We start from the raw sequence: 20,390 nt of genomic DNA on the forward strand, positions 1-20,390 counted from the left end.
AACCATCTACAAAATAGGATCATAATTATTAGTTTTACCTTTTGAAGATCAATTAAACCTGACTGTAAATCTATGTGAAAATAGAAACCACACAAACCATCCGTCACTCAGTCTTCTCATCTGTCACACTGATGCTGTTGGATCATGGGAATGGAATGCCGTCTTACCACAGCGATTCATTTTGAGGGTCAGAGGGAGCACTTCCTGATTTCTTTACTGAAACATAACATCGTCTGTCTCACCCTCACCAAACCATAAAGAACACAATTAGCTGGAAACGATGTCTGAAGCATCAGCGTTCCCTGTGGGTCTCAGGAAAGCCATAAACGACATCCCGTCTCCTTAAGATAATAAACATAAAAGTGCGTCATGAAATCTGGGGACACTATCATCCTGTTCAACTCGATTAGTACATTGACAAATTCCTTACACTCATGGAAGTTTCACTTTTTATATTTCTTCCCCTAAAAGCTCTTAATTTCAGTAAAGTACATATCCTTTTCTGGTTCTTCTGATGGCTTGTTCCATTTAGAAAACAGAGCTCAGGAAAAAGACCTAACTTTAGAAGAGTTGTTATATCACTCAACGTTCTCGTAATATTTTTTATTTTCAAAGGTCAAGAATGGATTTCAAAGATCAAATAGTTGCACATATGTAGACATTTTGCCTATTGTCTAATGAGAGTTGCAGTTCAAGCGACAGTGACAAGACGAGACACAAACATTTGGAACAGCCAACAGAAAGGCCTCCAGTGTTGGTTTATTAATTATTATTATTATTATTATTATTATTATTTCTATTGTTGTTTCTATTGTTTCTATTATTATTATAAATTGTCCTATAAATGTTTAACAATAATTATTAAGGTTTGAGCAAAATTGGAACGTCTTAAAGCCCCAAATTCCGACACCCAGTCACCTTGAGCAGGGCAGTAAATCCTGGTTCTCCACCCGTGGTTGGGTAAATGTTTTACCAAAATAGTTAAGTAGTTTAAAAATAAAACCGCCCTGTGGTTCGGTGCCATTTGCAGGCACACAACTGCCGTCCCCTGGTGCTCTGTTGTGTCTGCATTACTTTGCATGGTGGAGCATGTGAACGCCACAGGGAACTTTGGATGCATTTAAGTGCACTTTGTAAACAACGATTTCAACAACCGTTTTTTCTACATGATGTCCTTTCTTCTGTGTCACATCTGCATATTTAAGTGGTTTAGATGTTTATTGCTCATTTTTTTGTGGCATATATTTCCCTCCTTCTATACTGTATTATTATATAATTTTGTAATACTTGTATTAAAAAATAGAAATTAAAATCTTCAGCAAACATTTTACAGAGGATGATTTGAGCTCCAGTGTTTTCTCTTTGTTCAGCATTCATATCTAACCCCAGTTTGCGTCGTCCTGTTACAAAAAACAACAGACGTGACGTAGATAAAGTCTCAGTGTGACGCTAACTCTCATTGTTAAACTTTGAAAACCTCATGGTGTTATTGCTTACATAGTACAGCTCTCCCCCCACCCCACCCCATCCCCCCTTCTGTGGGTCAGGATGGGGTGATGGAACAATCCACTCCTGTTTTTTCCTCCAGTAATTTCTTAAAGCATCATCATTAACACCTGTACCCAGCCTGTTGCTGCCCCTACCCCCCCATGTTGTCAGCGTGGTATGATAATACAGTGGTCCATCTCTAGAATTAAGGTTTTTCACAAATGATTCTACCTGCGCTTGAGTTTTGTTCCTCTTGAGTATGACTATAATTTGATGAAGTAAATTAACTCAGAATTCATTACTTATTCAAGTTACAAACATTAAAGTTGCACAGAAAAATGTTTTCTTGTTTCTCTGTTACAACATAAATCATTTTAATTCGTTAGGTTATAAAACCCACAGAACTCCATCAATCAAGGATCCAACTATCCATGAATATAGAAAAAAAACATCAAACACAAGTTTATATATTAAGTTTGTTCACAATGGTTATGTCAGATTTAAAATGGGCTTAACTACTGCATTGTGGGAAATGTAGTTTCTGGTCAAACCACACTTTTGACCTATTCATTTTTAGATACTCTGACCTTTTATGATCTCGTGGGCCACATAAAATCATGTGGCGGGCCACATTTGGCCCCTGGGCCATTACTTTGGCACATGTGTCTTAGCTGGTAGTGCTTATTGATATTCTTTTTGAATGGGCCTTGGAGGGATTTCCTGGCGCTTAGAAAATGTTTTCCGGTCGAACTTCCTTTCCGCTTTGTTTTACAGACCAGTGAAAAGCGTTGGGCGGTTGAGAGATGTGTGCATTCTGGATGACCAGCATCGCCTGCGCCGGCTCCAGAATTATCCGTCCCTACACGTGATCTCAGCACACAAAGCAGAGCATCGACCCGAGGGCCGAGCAGTCAGGCGTTTAGCGCTTTAGTGTTGGTTCATATAGCGCAGGCATGCATTAAGGCGCGTACCTTTGATGTCTGTGTATCACTGCGTCACTGTGACGTGACTAGAAACAGAGAATTACAGGAAAATGAATGCATCTCCGGGAGCACTGGGTTTGAATCCCATTTTTAACCAAGCCTGCTTTTCATTCACCTTCTCTCATCGGGTTACAAATACTACACACCCAGACAAAACGGTTGGGTGGTTCGTATTAATGAGTTGACACCGGATGGTCTTAAGCACATCATCTGTGTGCAATGAAATGTAATATTTACAGTTCATAAAGCAGCTGACTCATCTGGAGAGCATCTAGACATCCACTCGTAGGCCTTCCCTTTGGACAATCCTCTTTCGTAGATGGCGTTTTTCTTTCCAGATTTTATTATAATAAACATAAGAGAAGCTGGGCAGGAGCAGTGTTGCAAGAAAAATACACAAGACACAAGAAAGCCTCCACTTTCAGGATTCTATTCCTCCTCTTTCTCCTCATCTTGAGTGCAGGAGCCTCGATCTCCCTCTCTCGTCCATCCATGAATGAACATAGTCTCTCTGCCCTTCTTTGACCATTCAAGTCCATTCATGTGTGTGTGTGTGTGCATCTACTGCGGTGTGTGTGAGTGAGATTGTCACTCCTTCCAATCTGTTCGCTATTCAACTCTTGATGTTGGACTTAAGAGTTATTTTGTGTCAGAATAGGAGGACTTACTCTACAGTGAATTATATTTCCTTATAAGGGCGTATGTACTGAGTGTTCAGTCCAATGCAGTTAGAAATCCCAACATAAGATGCCTTTTAGCTTAAAACTGGATACATCCTGCTTCTGGAAATATTAGTTTCCACTATTTAAATCCTTCATGTTTCACATTCCCACATCAATGAGAATTTAACATCTAAAATCTGTGTGTCGATATGTTTTCAGTTTCGATGTGGAGAATGGTGCATCTGCCAGCTGCAGCCCGCTGGACCCCCAGGCCTCCCCCGGCTCTGGCCTGGTCCTCCACACTAACTTCCCCAGTCATAACCAGCGGCGGGAATCCTTCCTCTACCGCTCTGACAGCGACTATGATCTGTCGCCCAAGTCCATGTCACGAAACTCCTCCATCGCCTCTGAACTGTAAGTAGGAAACATACGAATAACAGCATGCACACACTCACGGGTTTATTTTATACATGCATATCATGAAAGATGCACAGTTAATTCAATTCAGAATTATTAAATTAGAATTAATATGAGAATATGACTGCATTAAAAATCAAGGTGCTTGTCTTTCAGTGGTGTCTGCTAAGCACAGAGGGTTTTAGATTTTAAGGAGTCCAATAAGACAACAACTTGAAGCCCCCTCAAGAGTAATGCAGTATTTTGCTGTGTTTTTAAGCGCACAAAAATAGTTCACTCGTATGGTACTTACAAGGTTACATCATTGAACAAAAGAACCACAACCATCTCCATCTTTGGACTCAATCTCTCTCCCAGTTAATTGTAGTAATGAGGCTGTCTGAGTAAAGGGAGTCATCGTTTATTGTTCCTACCTCACATCAATGGTTTCCAAGATGATCACACTCACAGACAGCGCTAACATAAGCTTTGTGCTACTGCACAATCTGACATGTGGCGTATTCCTTATCTGATGTTTCTCACCGCCTGTCTTCTCTGTGGCTTTGCAGACATGGCGATGACCTGATCGTAACGCCTTTTGCTCAGGTAAATATATCATGGTCTGTAACACAAAATCAGGTCAATACTAATGCTGATTCTATTCACTAAAGGTTAAATGTATCAGGGAAAGTTTGTAATAGTGATATAGAGTGTAGCAAGAGCTAATTTGCTAATGCTTTTCTCGCTTTTTTCATGTGTAACCTTCATGATATATATTTAAAAAATGATATATTACTTAACTCACATTAAGTGCATAATAGATTTAATTTCATACATTTGATCATTAAAATCCACAACATTTATGTCTGTTATAACTGTTGTTACTCTGAGTGGATTGTGTTCTGTGACTTAGGTGTTCGTTGTTTATATTCTCTCGTTTTACATTGAAACCTAACCTTAACCTTAACCCTATCAACTCTCCACATAAAAAAATAAATGCACTGTTAATAAATGGAAAATCAATTTTATCTCCGTAAAGTTACCTATTTATTGCTTGGCAACAAAGTGGATGCCCACAATAGCACAAACTATTTTAATGATTATCTGTTCCTCTCTAGGTTCTTGCAAGCCTTCGAAGTGTGAGGAATAACTTTACTGTATTGACCAATGTCCAGTGTGCCTCCAGCAAGTAAGTGTTGATCAGTGAAGACCAGAATTCAACCTATATTTTGGTTTCGTATTAATAGTATTTTTGAACGACTTCATTCGTCCACTTCATTATAAGACCTCATGAGGTTTTCCATTTACACATTCCATTGTTCCGGAATTCAGATTTAATTTCTGACTGTTAATAATCTTAAACTTCATGCAGATATTCTTACTGAGGTGAGAATACATCATACTCTTCTATTTTATTCTCTTCACAACTTTTAAAATCACGTCACAGTAATCAAGTGCAGTTCCAGCATTTGACCACAGGGTGGCAGTGTTGAGCTTTAAACAAGCTGCGGTGTGACGTCTTAACTCTGCAGGTGCTTCCGCCACTCACAGCCGAAATGTTTAAGTCTCCAGCACGCACGCACGCACGCACACACGCACGCACGCACGCACGCACACACACACACACACACACGCAAATGCACATTTAAACTAGCCATTCTGCAGTGACGTAACAACACAAGAGAGCTTTTAATTTTTTAGAACAATTTCCCTCTTTTGAGAATTTAAATAAAGCTTTACAGTTTTCTGACAGATAATTGCATTTGTTCTCTAATGAATTGTTCTGTGACTCAGAGCTCTCACCCAGTTGGAACACATCATGCATGCATAAATATTTGCCCCCCCCCCCCCCAACATTGTGCGTTGCACTTGTGTCAAGCATACAGTGAAGCTGAAAACAAATGAAGCAGCTCATTGCAAACCGACTGTTAGCACAGGGATCAGTTATACCTCTGTACTTATAGATATAATATTTATTTTAAATGCCTATTAAATGAGGGACTGTTGTTTTTAAATTGCTTCTTTTGTTGGAACAAATATATCAATTTTATATTAATATAAGTTACAAAGAATTAAAAAATCTTCAGAACTCTTCTGATTAACTTAACTATCAATTCTTGCCACTTCATTACAAGGAGAACTACGTAGAGATTCTCTACTCAGGAGCCTGCATCAGTTGGTATGATATGTTTAATAAAGCATATCATCGTGAACTCAGTTTGCTCTTGAATATTTGAAGGCTGTCTGACCTACATTCAACTCTGACAACTAACTATCACATGTAGAACAACAAATATTAAAATGCACAAGAACAAATATTTTTTCATAGACTTGTGAAAGCAATCACACACTGACCCAATTCCACTGTCCCTGCTAAAATTAAATTATTCAACTGTTCTCCTCCCATCATCCTCTGTCACACGTGGACACGGATGCTGAAATCCTTGCCACATTGTCGCTTCAATTACACTGACGCATCACTTCATTTACTTAATATTTTTAGACAGGAAACGCTCCCATTAAAGCCTTTTATTAGAAAGTGGAACACACATTTTGCTTCATGCAGATGCTGAATATTCGGATCCCGATTATTCCAATGTACTGTAGTCAGGTAAAAGAGCAAAGACACATAAAAGTAACACAACAAAATAAGTGCAAAATAAATTTCTCAGCTATTGCATTTATTTTACAACAGTTTACGCAATCAGTTATAAATAATAATAATAAATTTCATCCACTGGGGAATAGCGGCCCATTGTTCTGTCAGAGCTGCCTGGAGCTGATGTTTGCGTCAGCTGTGACATCATTCTCAAGCCACAAACCCGGCCACGTTGCCCCGGGTGAGACATTGTTTGTAGATGCAGTTGTCTCCGCAAGCTCTGTGCCTTTTTACAGCTTTATATATGTGGGTTATCTTAAAAAGGAATTGGACGTGTGGGATTAGTTTGATTATGGCAATATGGTTACTTCTTCCCTGAAACGGTAATCAACCACGTATGCTGAGAATTATCTGAATACTTCCCTAAATATTGACAAAAAGGTCTTTTTATCGATAGGGCACTTCTCTTGCCAGCACCCCTGGAAGTCAGAAATAAAAGTAATTTCTGGGCACAGTGGTTCCGACACACGTGCTAAGCTGCGAGTATTTAGTAGAGTACTTTGCGTTTGATTTTTGGACAGACTTATTCCTATTTTCAGTCTTTATCCTAAGCTACGCTAATTGCTAACTTTCTTTTACTGGCCATACAGTAAGAAAATATGATGAATCATGTGAATCGACCCGTTATACCAGGAGTGTCAAACTCTTTACCACCGAGGGCCACATCAGCGTATCGGGTGTCCTCAAAGGGTCAGATGTAACCTGTAAATATAAGTAAATGTAACTCAGTGGAATGTAATATTAAATGTAACTACTCCTCAATGTTAAATTACTCTGAATTCATTACTTATTCAAGTTAAAAACATGACAGGTACATGGAAAAAATGTGTTTGTTTCTCTGTTTTAACATAAATCCTTTTAAATTGTCAAGTAATGAAACCCACATAACTCCATCGATCAAGGATCAAACTATCCAAGAGAATAAATGCTCCACGGGCCACAAGAAAAGATGTGGCGAGCCACATTTGGCCCCTGGACCTTGAGTTTCACACATGCTCTATGCAGAAGGCTTTGCTAATATTTTCCTTTCTTTACTTCTTGCAGGAGGTCTCCTGCAGCAACAACTCAGCCTCCCATCACCAGAGTGTGTCTCCCAGGTAAGATGCTCAGAAGATGTCCTGCTGTATCTCTGACTCCCGCCAAACTCCTCCTGACGCCGTCTTCCTTTTCCTCCATTCTTCTACTTCTCTCTCAGCATCTCTCCTTTGTTTCATCCTCTGTTTGTGAACTTGCGTACGTGACATTTTCACTTTTTTCCCCATCTGTCGACAGCTTCAACACAGCCGTCCAGACGATTTTGTCATCAAGCTCGTTAGCTTGTTAAACACAAGGCAAATATTGTGCTCATGTGCATGCCAACTCACACACGGCATGGTCTGTTGAAGCTGCTCGCTCAGAGAGAACAACAAAACTCCCTTATTTCTGTCATCACGTTTAAATGTAAGCAGTGCTGTGTGTGTGTGTGTGTGTGTGTGTGTGTGTGTGTGTGTGTGTGTGTGTGTGTGTGTGTGTGTGTGTGTGTGTGTGTGTGTGTGTGGACACAGTATCATATATATGCACATGTCTACACCAGCAAGAGACACTGTTTTCATAAATACATGTAAATAGGTACAGATTCCTCTATGACTACATGGTCTGCGTGTGTGTGTGTGTGTGTGTGGGGGCAGAGCACTGTTTGTTGATAAAGTAACAATGGTCTTTAATATTTTTAATATTCTATGTAATATATATTTTTTATTTTTGATACAACTTTAGAATGTTAATGACATTAAATAGACTGACATATTGGACTCTGCTGCTCCTGCTGTTTTGAGCTGTCCTGTTAGAACTCTGCTGTTCTGGTTGAATCTCACTACCTTCTTTGGCTTGTCTTTTCTAAAAGGTAATTTTAAACCCATATTAATAAAATAATAATAATATAATACGGGGGTTAATCAATCAATAAACCAATCAGTATATTCAATAAAGACGGGAGCACGTTGTGTTTATCTCATTATTTATTTTTAGTGGGTATTAAATCATATTGTGTCACAATAAACCTATAGATGCTATATACTTCTTTTGCTGTCATGACTCCATATTTAATATATGATTCACGAATTAAAAAAAAAACAATTATGTAAAGTAGGAAAGTTAATAATTGATACTCTATCCACGTTGTTAGTAAAAAAAAGAAACACCTAATCCTAATCTGTGCTATTTATCAACTCTAGAATATCCAGAGCTGTCGATACCTAGGACAATTTTTTTTTTTTGGTGATCTAATGGCATGAAACCCCCCCCCCCACATATTTTCAGCACAGGACCACAATTATGCTTTCGGTAAGGGTACAATTAATCAGTATGATCAATCATTTATTTCTAACTGATCAGAGTTGTTTTGATAATACCAATACAAAAAAAATGAAGAAATGATCAGAACTCAAGGTTTCCAGCTCAAAGGCTGACGTTGGCACACCTGAAGTGGAACAATAAGAAGACTGACGTGTGTTGTACCGAGACAGTGAAACTGAGAGCAGTGAGTGGAGACAACCAAAAAGAAACCAACGTGATTTATGTCAAACCAGCTCGGGTTTGATGACATCAAAGTAGAACTGTTGAAAAATAAACTTTGAGTAAGTTCCGCAAAGGTCATGTTTCACATAAAAGAAATGTACATGTTCCTTACAATAGATTTAATCAAAATAAAACAGAAACATCTCAAATAACAACAAGCTTTACAGTCAAAATGTGTGTACGTTTGTTCATGTGCGAGACTATAGACTTCTATTCACCGTCCTCGTGTGTCATGCGTTGGTATTTTAAAATAAAACTTTTGCAACTGTAGATTGGGGAGGTGTCTGATTCATGTGAGTGTTTAATATGGTGCGTGTGTGTGTGTGTGTGTGTGTGTGTGGGCACGCTTTGGGGAGGTGTTCCTGTGGCTCTGATTGACGTCAATACGCTTGTATGTGGCTTCTGTTGACTTCCTGTCAAAGCAGATGGACAGAGTTTTCACTTCCTTCTTCTGAACCACAGCTCATCAGGTGCTTTGGGTGTGTGTGAGTGTGTGTATTACAGGATATGGGAAAATTCGAGTATGTACGTATTTGGCTAACTGTCTCCATAACGTGTATTATGACCTTTTCTGCATAAAGACAACCACGCTTATCTCTAAATCATGAAGTAATGTAGAAGTTTTTGTTGCATCCCTGAGTTTAAGATCAAATAAAATGACTGTAATTAAATAGCCTGCTAAACATATATATGAAACATATTTACATGCGTGTACTGCAATTTTGCTTTCAAAGGCTTAGGGTGTGGGATGTGTTCATTATTTAACATGTTTTCAGCTTATAGTAACTATTTATTAAACATTATCAAGCAAAAAGGTCATTGTTTTATTATTATTACAGAGACATTTTCTTTCTTCATTAAAACAAAAGTTAGGTGTTTATAGTTATGTATGTGATGTTACAACATTATGTATCGTATGTGTAAAAGGCCATTTTTTTCCCATTTTGCTTAAATATTATATTGCCAGTGGCAATTTGCCACAGAATCAAAACTGATTTTCTGCAGACCCATTGTTCACACGTCTGCAGTCATACCAGCATCTGACTCTTCCTCTGCTGCTCTTCCTATTATTATTATTATTAGTAATTTAATTTAATGTTTCCTTTTAATTCATCTGTTTTGCTCTTTCTCTGGCATTATCCTCACCACAGGAGGAGGGGAAGGGTGCAGGAAGTGTGAGGCAGGAAGAGAGGATCAGATTGTTCCTGTTTTGCTATCTCTAGACTGTTGTAACTTGACAGAAGCCAGGAGGAAATGTGTGTACATGATGTGTGTGTGTGTGTGTGTGTGTGTGTGTGTGTGTGTGTGTGTGTGTGTGTGTGTGTGTGTGTTTTATATTAATGTCTGTGTCAGCGTCTTGGAGAAAAATAGGATGCAGTGAGACAAAGACCTATTGTCTGACCGACAGACTGCACAAACATGCACACACACTGACCTAATGATATGATGTGTAAATACCTAAAATGCTTCACAATCATGCTGCATTGCACACAGATGGACCCGTTTAAACCTCATTAAAAACACACAATTAATTCCTCCAGCTCTGCATACAGGCAAATAAATTAAGCAAAGCTTAAACTACAATTTTCTTCAGTGCGCTCATGAAAAAAAAGATAATTTTTTACCTCAGTTTACCACTTAAACGACACAGTGGGACCATGGATTAATATTATATTCAATAATTAGTGATCATATTATATTTCATCAATAAAGTCCCTAAATGCAGCCAAATTGATTTTTTTGCTTGCTTTAATCATTGCTGCTGTCCCACACTATAATACTCAGAGCTGTGGTGATGGATAATTTCTGTTCCCAGAAGTCAAAGATCTTCTCACTGATACTGCAGTACTGATTCACCACAACATCTCTGGTTTGATTCAGTTGTGTGTCTCTGCGGCTAGAGAGTAAAAGTAGATCTTCACAAGAAAACCCTGTATCATAAACCAAATAATTTACCGACATTACATTCATCTGACAGACAATTTGGTGGGCAGGTTTCTTCAGGGACGCTTTGACAGCATAGTTTGTGTTGCTTAGCTCACAGGTTGAGTTGATATTATGTGCTTTTTGTCGTACGATATATCTGGCTGACGTAGGAATACGACAGCAGTCGGTTGAAACTGTTGAGCAGAAGAAGGTCATGGGTACTATTAGCCAAAACAAGCTCTCAGTGTGCCTCATTCAGGACACAGCGACATGTTCACCCACTCAGGACTTTAAATAAATACTTTCACACATCATTAAATGTGTTTTAAATTAATTTTTGAATTGTTTAAACATCCGCTCTATAAATCCAAAGCATGTAGGCCACAATTAAAATGTGACACTTTGAAATACATATTGGACAGCATTATGAGATTGTGTTTGTGGTTTGATGCTGTGAAAAATTTCTAGCTTGTGTACCAGGTTGTGTACCATTTTTCTGACAGCATGGTAGTGATTGTTATTGCAATTTGAACAAGTGTGTTTGTGCATCAGGCCACATCCGTGATCCTTCACAAGGACCTAACCGTCGACCCGTAGCCTATGTAATGTACTGTTAATTATATGGTTGCTAGCACATAATGTTCTTATGGTATTACTGTCACAATATTTAAGTACAAAGCACATGGTGTCAATATTTATTCTCACGTTGTTCTTTTGCCATAGTACCTTGAGATGTACTGAGTAGGAAAAGTCTCTAACCCTGAATGCTATCCTGTCTTTTTCAATATGAAGGGGTGGAAATGACATATGCATATAATCTAGATCAGATAAGTTTATTAATTACTTAAACATCTCAGTAGATTTATACGCAGAGCTTCAGAGCAAATCACCTTTTCAGACTGAATTACAGGTACCAATATTTCATTCCTCAGACTTTTGTGTCCTAATACTTACAGTACATAAATTAATACTGTGAAATAGTCACAGATATGTTTTCATCAAAATTACAAAGATAAATGTAAATGACACAGAAATGCATCAAGCATTCTCACATAAGACGCATTGCTGAGAAAAGATCCTACACTGTCCCAGTGGGGTCTGGGCTTTGACAGGTATGCTTCAAGACTTGAATTTATTTCCCTCTCAGACATTCAGAGGTAGATGTAACTTTTATGCTTCACGAACCAGTTCTGCCTGACCTTAAAAGTCGCGTGATGTTCTCCTTGAGAATATTCTGGTGGCAAGACGTCCTGGCCCTGATGCAGCAAGGCTTCCCCAAAACATTACATTGACACCTCTGTGCTGGACTGTAGGGATAATGTTGTTTTTGTGGAATGCTATGTTTGGGTTACACCAAGTGTAACGCAATCCCTGTCTTCCAGACAGTTAAACTTTTGGCTAATCAGTCCTTGGAATATTGTTCCCCAAGCTCTGAGGGCTGTTTCAAATAGTCAACCCATGAACGTGGGCCTTTGTTGGGGTGAGATAATCTTGAATGTCTTCCTGAATGAGCTTTTGCCTGGGAACTTTGGAAGGTTAGCCACTTCTGGAAAGGTTCATGGTTGTCTTGTCTATATGATGAAAATGAGTTTCTGTGGTAGTGTAGGGTCCCAGACACTTTTTACATCCCGCTTCAAATCGGAGATGTATTGTGATTGTCGGCGTTTGTGTGTTCGTCCATTAGTCCGTCCATCCGTTAGTTAGTCCACCAAATATCTTCGCAACCGTTGCAGATAGAAAGATGAAACAAAATGCACATTACTCGGGCAGCAAAGGGGATGAATATGAGGTGATGACGTTGAGAAAACTAGTTCAAGGTCAGATTTTAACTTTTGTACACCAGGGAACTGGATAAGATAGAAAGACGAGGGAGAAGGCCAGTGTGAGTAAGACGGTAGATCAAAGGTACTGCTTTGATCTATGAAAGTAAGTCAGAGCACTAGCTTTGATCTTTGACCTATTCAAGTAGGTCAGGGTAAAATTTTGAATTCGGGTGTTTCGCAGGATGTTGCAGTCTCTGACTTTATTGGTTCTTGTTGGTCTTGGGTTTGCATACTATTGGGGAAGCCTGCAAATGACTTTGTAGTTCTGAAATGGTGATGATTTGTTTGGTGCTGAGTAGTAGTTAGAGTCCACGAGGTATGCCTACTTCATAAGCAACCAGTTATTAGTACCAGTTTATTCGCTGGTGATTTAGGTATGATTTATCATTGAGAACGAGCGTTTTACGTCTTCTCTGGCTGTGTTTGCTTTATGTAAAATTTTATTTGAAGTCTGACAGCTTAGTATGAGATGTAGACAAAAGTAGAGGAAATCAGGAGCGGCTCCAATACTTTTTCACACTACTGTTCCCAAGCAGCTGTTTCATGTCATGGTCTCATAACAGTGCCAGGAAATATTCGGTCCCATTTCTACGCTATTTAGTGGTGAGAATCTCACAATGGTGTGACCTGACTTCCTGGCCAGGTCAACTTCTGTGATGAAATGCTGTCATAGAGGATATAAGTGAGGCAGAGGGAGCTTGAACTCTTCTGACCTTTTTCCCATATGCACTGTGTGTGCTTGTATTTGACTGGACATTCAATACTGTGGATAGGTGTCAACGAGTTGGCTTTTAAATCCCATTGTGCCTTTCCATTGTGTAAGTGTTTTCATAAGGGGCGAGCAGCTCCCCCATGACATTTCCACGTTAAAGAAGCTCTGTTATTTCAAAGCTTGTCTCGTGTTTGGACAATGCTAAACAATATGTTTGAGTTACTTCTACATGTGAAAGGTGTTTAGACAATGTGAAACTGTTACGTAATACGGTTTTTAAAAAAATACTGCACATGCATTCACTGCTTATGGTACAAACACAGGCTCAAGGCTCATGGGTAACAACTAAACTAGTCTCCAGGCAAACATGTGCAGATGAATAAAGTAGTGCTTCCATATTAGGTAATCTTTGATTGGGTGAGTCTTTATACCCAAGTCCCATTTAGACACTTACACAGTCAGCCAGCTGAATTGTCTCAGTTAGTTGTGGGATAGATTGTCATACAAATCTGGACAGATTCCTCCAATATTACCATCAGACTAGTGGAGGTCCGATCCCCTGATGAGCTGGCATCTCATCCAGGGTGTACCCCACCTCTCATCCACCAAGACAATTGCGATTGACTCATCTACAAGAAATTGGATGGATACTAAGAAATAAATGACACTGGCCATTACACTTTCTGGGCCTCCCATGAACTGCATGGTTAATATTTGGGAGTGAAATACAGTTTGTCCTCATGGAACCTTCTCTGAGAGTCGGAGACATTTTAATTATCAGTTTGTATTTAGACCCAGCATGTTTTATCCATGTGGCTCCTTCACTAATCTTGTGAGCTTTTATTTTAGCGATTGCAAAAAAATATTGTTAGAAGATAAAACACAAAACTGTTTTAACTTCCCATGAGAAGCGAACACCGTCTCTTCAATATGAAAACAACTACCCTCAAACATGTCATCCTCCATTGCCCTTTTTCTTTTGCATGAAAGCAAAAAAGAAAACAATCCTGGATTTCTGTTTGTTTTTCTGATCTGCAGTTAAGAACAAGAAAAACAATTCTTTTTGTGCAACAGAGGCTGATGTAAATTTGCTTAATCTAAGGATATATTCATGCCAATGGCCAATAGATGATAAATACCTCATTTAATCTGTTTTTCTTTATGAATTTTTTTAAATAATGACCTCGCACAACCCTGGACTCCGTGCATCACAAAGTGGCCCAGTGTGTTCTGAAATGCACTGAGGAGGTCATGGAAAGGAGGACAAGAGAGATGGAGCAGGCGGAGCAATGAGGTGAAAGGGCGGTGGAGATAAAGGTTTTCTTGAGAAGGGAGGAAGAAGAAGTAAGAGGGTTCAAGAGAAGATATGATGCGGGGAAAACAAGAGAGGAATGGAGATACAGAGCTGGAAAACCAAATTTGAAAAACAACACAAATCCCCTCAGCCATTTGGGATGTCTCGCTGCACCCAACCTTTCCTCTCATTAGTGTTTCCAGTGTGGAAACACTAATGAGCTGCATTGTGTTTTTGTAGATCTGGAGAAAGCTTATGACAGGGTGCCCAGAGAGGAACTGTGGTATTGTATGAAGAAGTCTGGAGTATGAGGATGTATGTATGAGGACTGTAAGACAGTGGTGAGGTGTGCTGTAGGTGTGACACAGGAGTTCAAGGTGGAGGTGGGACTGCATCAGGGATCAGCTCTGAGCCCCTTCTTGTTCGCTATGGTGATGGACAGGCTGACAGACCAGGTTAGACAGGAATCTCCATGGACTATGATGTTTGCAGATGACATTGTGATCTGCAGTGAGAGCAGGGAACAGGTGGAGGAGAAGCTACAGAGGTGGAGGTTTGTCCTGGAAAGGAGAGGAATGAAGGTTAGCCGCAGTAAGACAGAGTACATGTGTGTGAATGAGAGGGACCCAAGTGGAAGAGTGAGGTTACAGGGAGAAGAGATCAAGAAGGTGGAGGATTTTAAGTACTTAGGGTCAACAGTTCAGAGCAATGGAGAGTCTGGAAAAGAGGTGAAGAAGCGTGTCCAGGCAGGATGGAACGGGTGGAGGAAAGTGTCAGGTGTGATGTGTGATAGAAGAGTTTCAGCTAAAATGAAAGGAAAGTTGTACAAAACTGTGGTGAGACCAGCGATGTTGTTTGGTCTAGAGACAGTGTCACTGAGGAAAAGACAGGAGACCGAGCTGGAGGTAGCAGAGATGAAGATGCTGAGGTTCTCTCTGGGAGTGACCAGGAAGGATAGGATCAGGAATGAGTACATCAGAGGGACAGCACATGTTAGAGGTTTTGGAGATAAAGTCAGAGAGGCCAGACTGAGATGGTTTGGACATGTCCAGAGGAGAGATAGTGAATATATTGGTAGAAGGATGCTGAGTTTTGAACTGCCAGGCAGGAGGCCTAGAGGAAGACCAAAGAGGAGGTTTATGGATGTAGTGAACGAGGACATGAAGGTAGTTGGTGTGAGAGAAGAGGATTCAGAAGAGAGGGTTAGATGGAGGCAATTGATTTGCTGTGGCGACCCCTGAATGGAAAAGCCGAAAGGAAAAGAAGAAGTGTTTCCAGTGTGGCTATTTCAGGTGTTCTTTGCTGATATAAAAATCCAGCAAACCACACTGAAACAAATCATGAATTAGGGCTTCAGAGAGATATATTATCAACTAAAAAAGCCTAAGCCAGCAGCCGTAGGTGCAAAAACCGCCTTGGTAGCCTACAAATAAAACACTAAATAAAACAGAATTTATTTCAGGCTGGATAGTGCTGGTTTCAGTCATAAACCTGTAGTGTTTCCACTATATTGTAGTGTCCTCACTCTAAAAGAATGCTGCTGGCTTCTGCTGCAACATTTACCTCTAACAAAAGCCAACAAGGCAGTCAGAGACTGCAACATCTCGCAACACCCCTGAATTCAGCATTTTATCCAGACCTACACATTTTTGTGCCTCTGGCTTCGGGAAATTGTTGCTTTTTGTTTCGTGATTATATCTCATCAGGTTTCAGAGTTGTGCACCTTCGTTCCTCACGGTTAATACCACATGTGATTAACGTATTCCGCGATAGAAGGACAAACTATCTCATTACTTACGGTAATTTAAATGTTTATGAACCCCCCCCCCATCTCATTTCTATCCCCTTTGCCGCCCGAGTAATGTGCTTTTTCTTTCATCTTTCTATCTGCAACGGTTGTGAAGATATTCGGTGGATGAACGGATGGACGGACACACAAACACTTGTAATCATTTATTACATCACTGCTTCGTGGGATGTAATAAATGACTACTACTCTAATTTTAATAACATTACACTGACTGCCCAGTGTATCCAGATGAATGCTCAGATGTTACTGGTTTGCTTTTTGAGCTTTACATGGCCTCAGTTTTGGATGCACAGGAACTGCAGACGTGAGGTTCCACATGTATTTTGTTGGTGGGTAAATAAATTGCATGACGCCTCATAGCGATCGTAAGTTAATGGTGAGTGCACTGATTGACAGTCGCACAGTGCAGTCAGAAGTGCTACAGCTTTATTGCGTTCTTTCATGCTTTTCCATTATCACACACCAACTCTCACATAAGCATATTTGTTTACTTAGCTCGCATAATAGGTTGTCACATTGCAACATACAAACTCTGAACAGTCTTGTGCACAGAAGAGCGAAAACCCACTCCAAATTTATTTGATAGGGTGAGATTGATGGTGATTTTCTCATTCATTCATTCAGTCACACATTAGAAACAACATCTACTTTCCGTTTAGGGCAAAAAAACCATCTTTGGTTGGTGAGGTAATGTTGGACCATTCCCTCACAGACTTCATATGGCATTAGTTCAACAAGGGATATTATGGCAGATCTCATCAAAATGTTGCAGATAAAGTGTCTTCCAAGCGATCATTCCGTCTCACACCTCACACTCTGTCATACACAGAGACAGATTACCAACAGGAGCAGTTTCCATGGCAGTCTGTCCTCTGACTGTGACCTATTCCACTCAAAGCAAAGCTTTACTTCAACGTCTGTCTACCTGATGTTCACTCCTTTGCTTTCTCCAGCTGTTCATACATGGAAAGACACAAAGATATCCTTGGCCTTATTTCTTTCCTTGTTTGCAGTGAGTAGGTCTCAGTATTTCTGTCTCTGGCTGTCTAAAGTTACCTACCCTCTTAGTACTTACCGCTCCAGGCTTCTTTTATGGCCTCGGATTGGCTCACAGAGCTGTCTGGCGACTGGGCAGAACCTCAACTATGACGTTATGCAAGGGCACTGCAATATCATCCTGCGTCATGTATAAAGGTTGCGGCCTAATTTTGCTTAAATTTCTTTCAAAAAAAAAAAAAAGAATGACTGGACTGGAGGGTTTACACACCTCGAAAGTCAAACAAACTTAGGTATCCAGGCAGAGCGGCCTGTCACTGGGCAGGATAAAAACGTGAAACCTTAGAGAGATAACTTATATGATTGTGAAAAGGTTTGGGTTTCTCTGACGGGAAGTATTTAGACAGCTGATAGGAAAGGCCGTTTATATCTATAGAGTAATTTTCCCCTCTGATTTACTGCAACTGCTCTTTACAATGTAAACAAGTGGAGTGCAGAAGTCTGTTTTATCCATGCCTGATCGGGCGTGTTAACCGTTATCACGGCAAAGCCCGCTGCAGGCAGCATGCCTGTGTTATTCAGTGTGTGTAGAGCGAGAAAGAGACAAATGGTCTCTTTTTCTTCTCTTTGTGGTTTTTGGTCTACTGTCTGACTAAAGATCTCCCGCCATAACCTAGATTCAACAGTCTTGTTGTGCAGTATGTGGGCCTTTCGTATTGTGACGTAGATTACAGGTATGTCTATTGGTTAAAAGGTAAGATGACTAGATATCGGCTGTTGTTCCCGGCAGTAGCGTTGCATCTCTAGCAGCATGCAGGTGGCAGCTGCTCAGAGACAATAGCTAAATGAATGATAGCGACAGCCTGCGAAGCTCAGCCCAGCTTATGTACAGCAAAGGTCAGATGATTTTAACTGCTGTTATTTATTCACTAACAATAGTGCATCATTTAATTTTACAGGTTGGGTATGCTTTGTTTTACTTTTTTTTTTTTTTTAAATTTACACGATGAGGTTTTGAGAGAGAATTATTTATTTCACATGAACATCAGCATTTTCTTTATTTCACAGAAAGGCAAAGAATTAACAAAACATTCCTTAGCATGTTAAAGTAATACGACAGTACAGAGGAAGTGCAGCTTCTTTCAATCATTAAATTATCTTTCTATTAAATTTCTAATGGAGACCAAGTGAATAATCCAAGTCAATGCAGAATAATTCAAACCTCAAAGTTTAAATGGAATATTAGCTTTTGCAATAAAAGCATAGTGAAATCCTCCTGAAGTCGAAAGAGAGGTGTCAGTTCCCCATCAGTTAAGATCAAATATGTGTCAATATGGTAAAACTTCTGAATGGGTGTTATCTAAATTCAGATGTGTGTGTTTTCTGTGTGTATGTCACACTGTCGCCGTTCTGTCCATTGAAAGAAGTCCACATTGGGCAGGATGGGACGTTAATGACGTAAGCAAGCATGGTGACCCCCCACCCCCCCACCCTTCCACCCTCAGGTGTTTAGACAACCATCTATCATTCTCTGGGGACAAATGAGTTCCTCTGGCATGACAAGGAGACAAAGAACAGACAAGGCCTGACCTGCGTCATTACTCCTTTCATGAGTCATTTATGACCTTGCAGATTCTTAACGGATCTACTTTTTTTTTAAAAATGAAAAATTTAATAGAAAATTGTGGCTTAACTAAGCTTCTGTCCAAGGACACAGATGTCCTCGGTATGGATAAAACCCCCTCCTAATGTAAAACATGAAAACTGCTCAGAGTCTAAAATGGTCAGTATGAATGCGAGGAACTAATTATGAGGTGCACACTTTCTGTGCTTGTAAATAAAAGACGTGGAAATGAGTTCTGTGGTATTTCAAATAATACAGTTACTTGTAAAATCTTCCAGGGTCATCTAGGAATGACCTTTTTACACTCGCCTCATTCACAAACTGGAAGAACCCACGTCATTTTTGTGTGTGAATCACATATATATCATTTCATCTACCCAACATCGTTTGTTCTTGATTTTAACTTGTAGTTTAGACTATACAGTATATCCAGCATGTTCGTGTTTGCACCGGTGATGACATCTGTTATTGTTATTACAGTTTTATTATTTGGGTCATTGACTCAAGGGCAAAGTGTTGAGCTGTCAGTTTCAACTTGTGACTCATTATCAATCACATATGGAAAAAAATAGTCACGTTAACTAAACACACCCTAATTTTCAAAGCTGAGTAAACAGACTTTAAAGAACAATAGTTAAGTGAGTCTGTTTAATATGTTGATCACACAGAAGGTGTTTTTTTAATAGTCTGCGTATCAACAGAGAAAAGTGTTTGCCCTTGGCTAAGACAGGTAACATTACCCACCTTCAGTCTGTCTCTCTTTCTTGGAAACAAACAAGTGTTTGACCTACAATTAAATTTGTACCCACAAACCAGATCTTTGTCAAAATACCTTTGTTGTCATAGACTTGTACTCGTAATACATTAAGAGCTAAAAAAAGAAGAAGAAGGTGTTTTCTAGTGTCTCTTTTCCTGATTATGTTTTCCCATATGTGTCTTTTGTGAAAGGGGATGTAGTGAGGCCGATGGTTTGAGCAAACAAAGCTTTATGTTTGGGCATTTCTCCTGGTTTGGTAGTGCAAAGTAATACATTTAACATGCTTCTTTTTTAGCAAATGCTTAGTAGCTGTATTGCTCAACTCCACATGCATTAATTGGGATGGTGTGACTGATCAAATTTTGATAAAATTAAATTTTTTTAATCATCACAACATTTTGTCCATTTGATTTAATTAATAATAGTTTCATAAGGCAAGCTTATCAATCAGATTTGGCCTTTTCCGCTTAGTCTAATGTAATTTCTGATTTATGTCTGTAAAATAAGTTCAGCACAGCTTCACCTCAGTTAATTTGGTAACGTATGTTAGGGTGACTAACCCGATCATACTTCCTGAAACACTGACCAACCAGAGAAGAGATGATGTCACCACTGACGCTGTCACGCTAATAGTAGAGATGACTTTAATAACTGTTAGTTCAAATTTATTCCAACCACTGTCAGGAAAAAAAAGACCCTTCAGA

General features: G+C 39.5%; 1 protein-coding gene across 3 annotated transcripts in view; it reads left to right on the forward strand.

The window, feature by feature from the left end:
• Window positions 1-20,390, forward strand: part of pde4ba (phosphodiesterase 4B, cAMP-specific a) — a 100,313-nt gene that overhangs the window by 43,158 nt on the left and 36,765 nt on the right. For 2 of the 3 annotated variants that reach the window (XM_068319364.1, XM_068319365.1), the window contains exons 2-5: window positions 3,353-3,547; window positions 4,099-4,135; window positions 4,648-4,718; window positions 7,233-7,285. In XM_068319364.1, the coding sequence (XP_068175465.1) occupies window positions 3,353-3,547; window positions 4,099-4,135; window positions 4,648-4,718; window positions 7,233-7,285 (356 nt within the window). Of the gene's footprint in view, window positions 1-3,352; window positions 3,548-4,098; window positions 4,136-4,647; window positions 4,719-7,232; window positions 7,286-20,390 lie in introns of those variants that run through there. The other variant, XM_068319366.1, reaches the window with a different exon arrangement.

Source organism: Antennarius striatus, chromosome 7 (genome assembly GCF_040054535.1).
Source record: "Antennarius striatus isolate MH-2024 chromosome 7, ASM4005453v1, whole genome shotgun sequence".
Taxonomy (NCBI): domain Eukaryota; kingdom Metazoa; phylum Chordata; class Actinopteri; order Lophiiformes; family Antennariidae; genus Antennarius; species Antennarius striatus.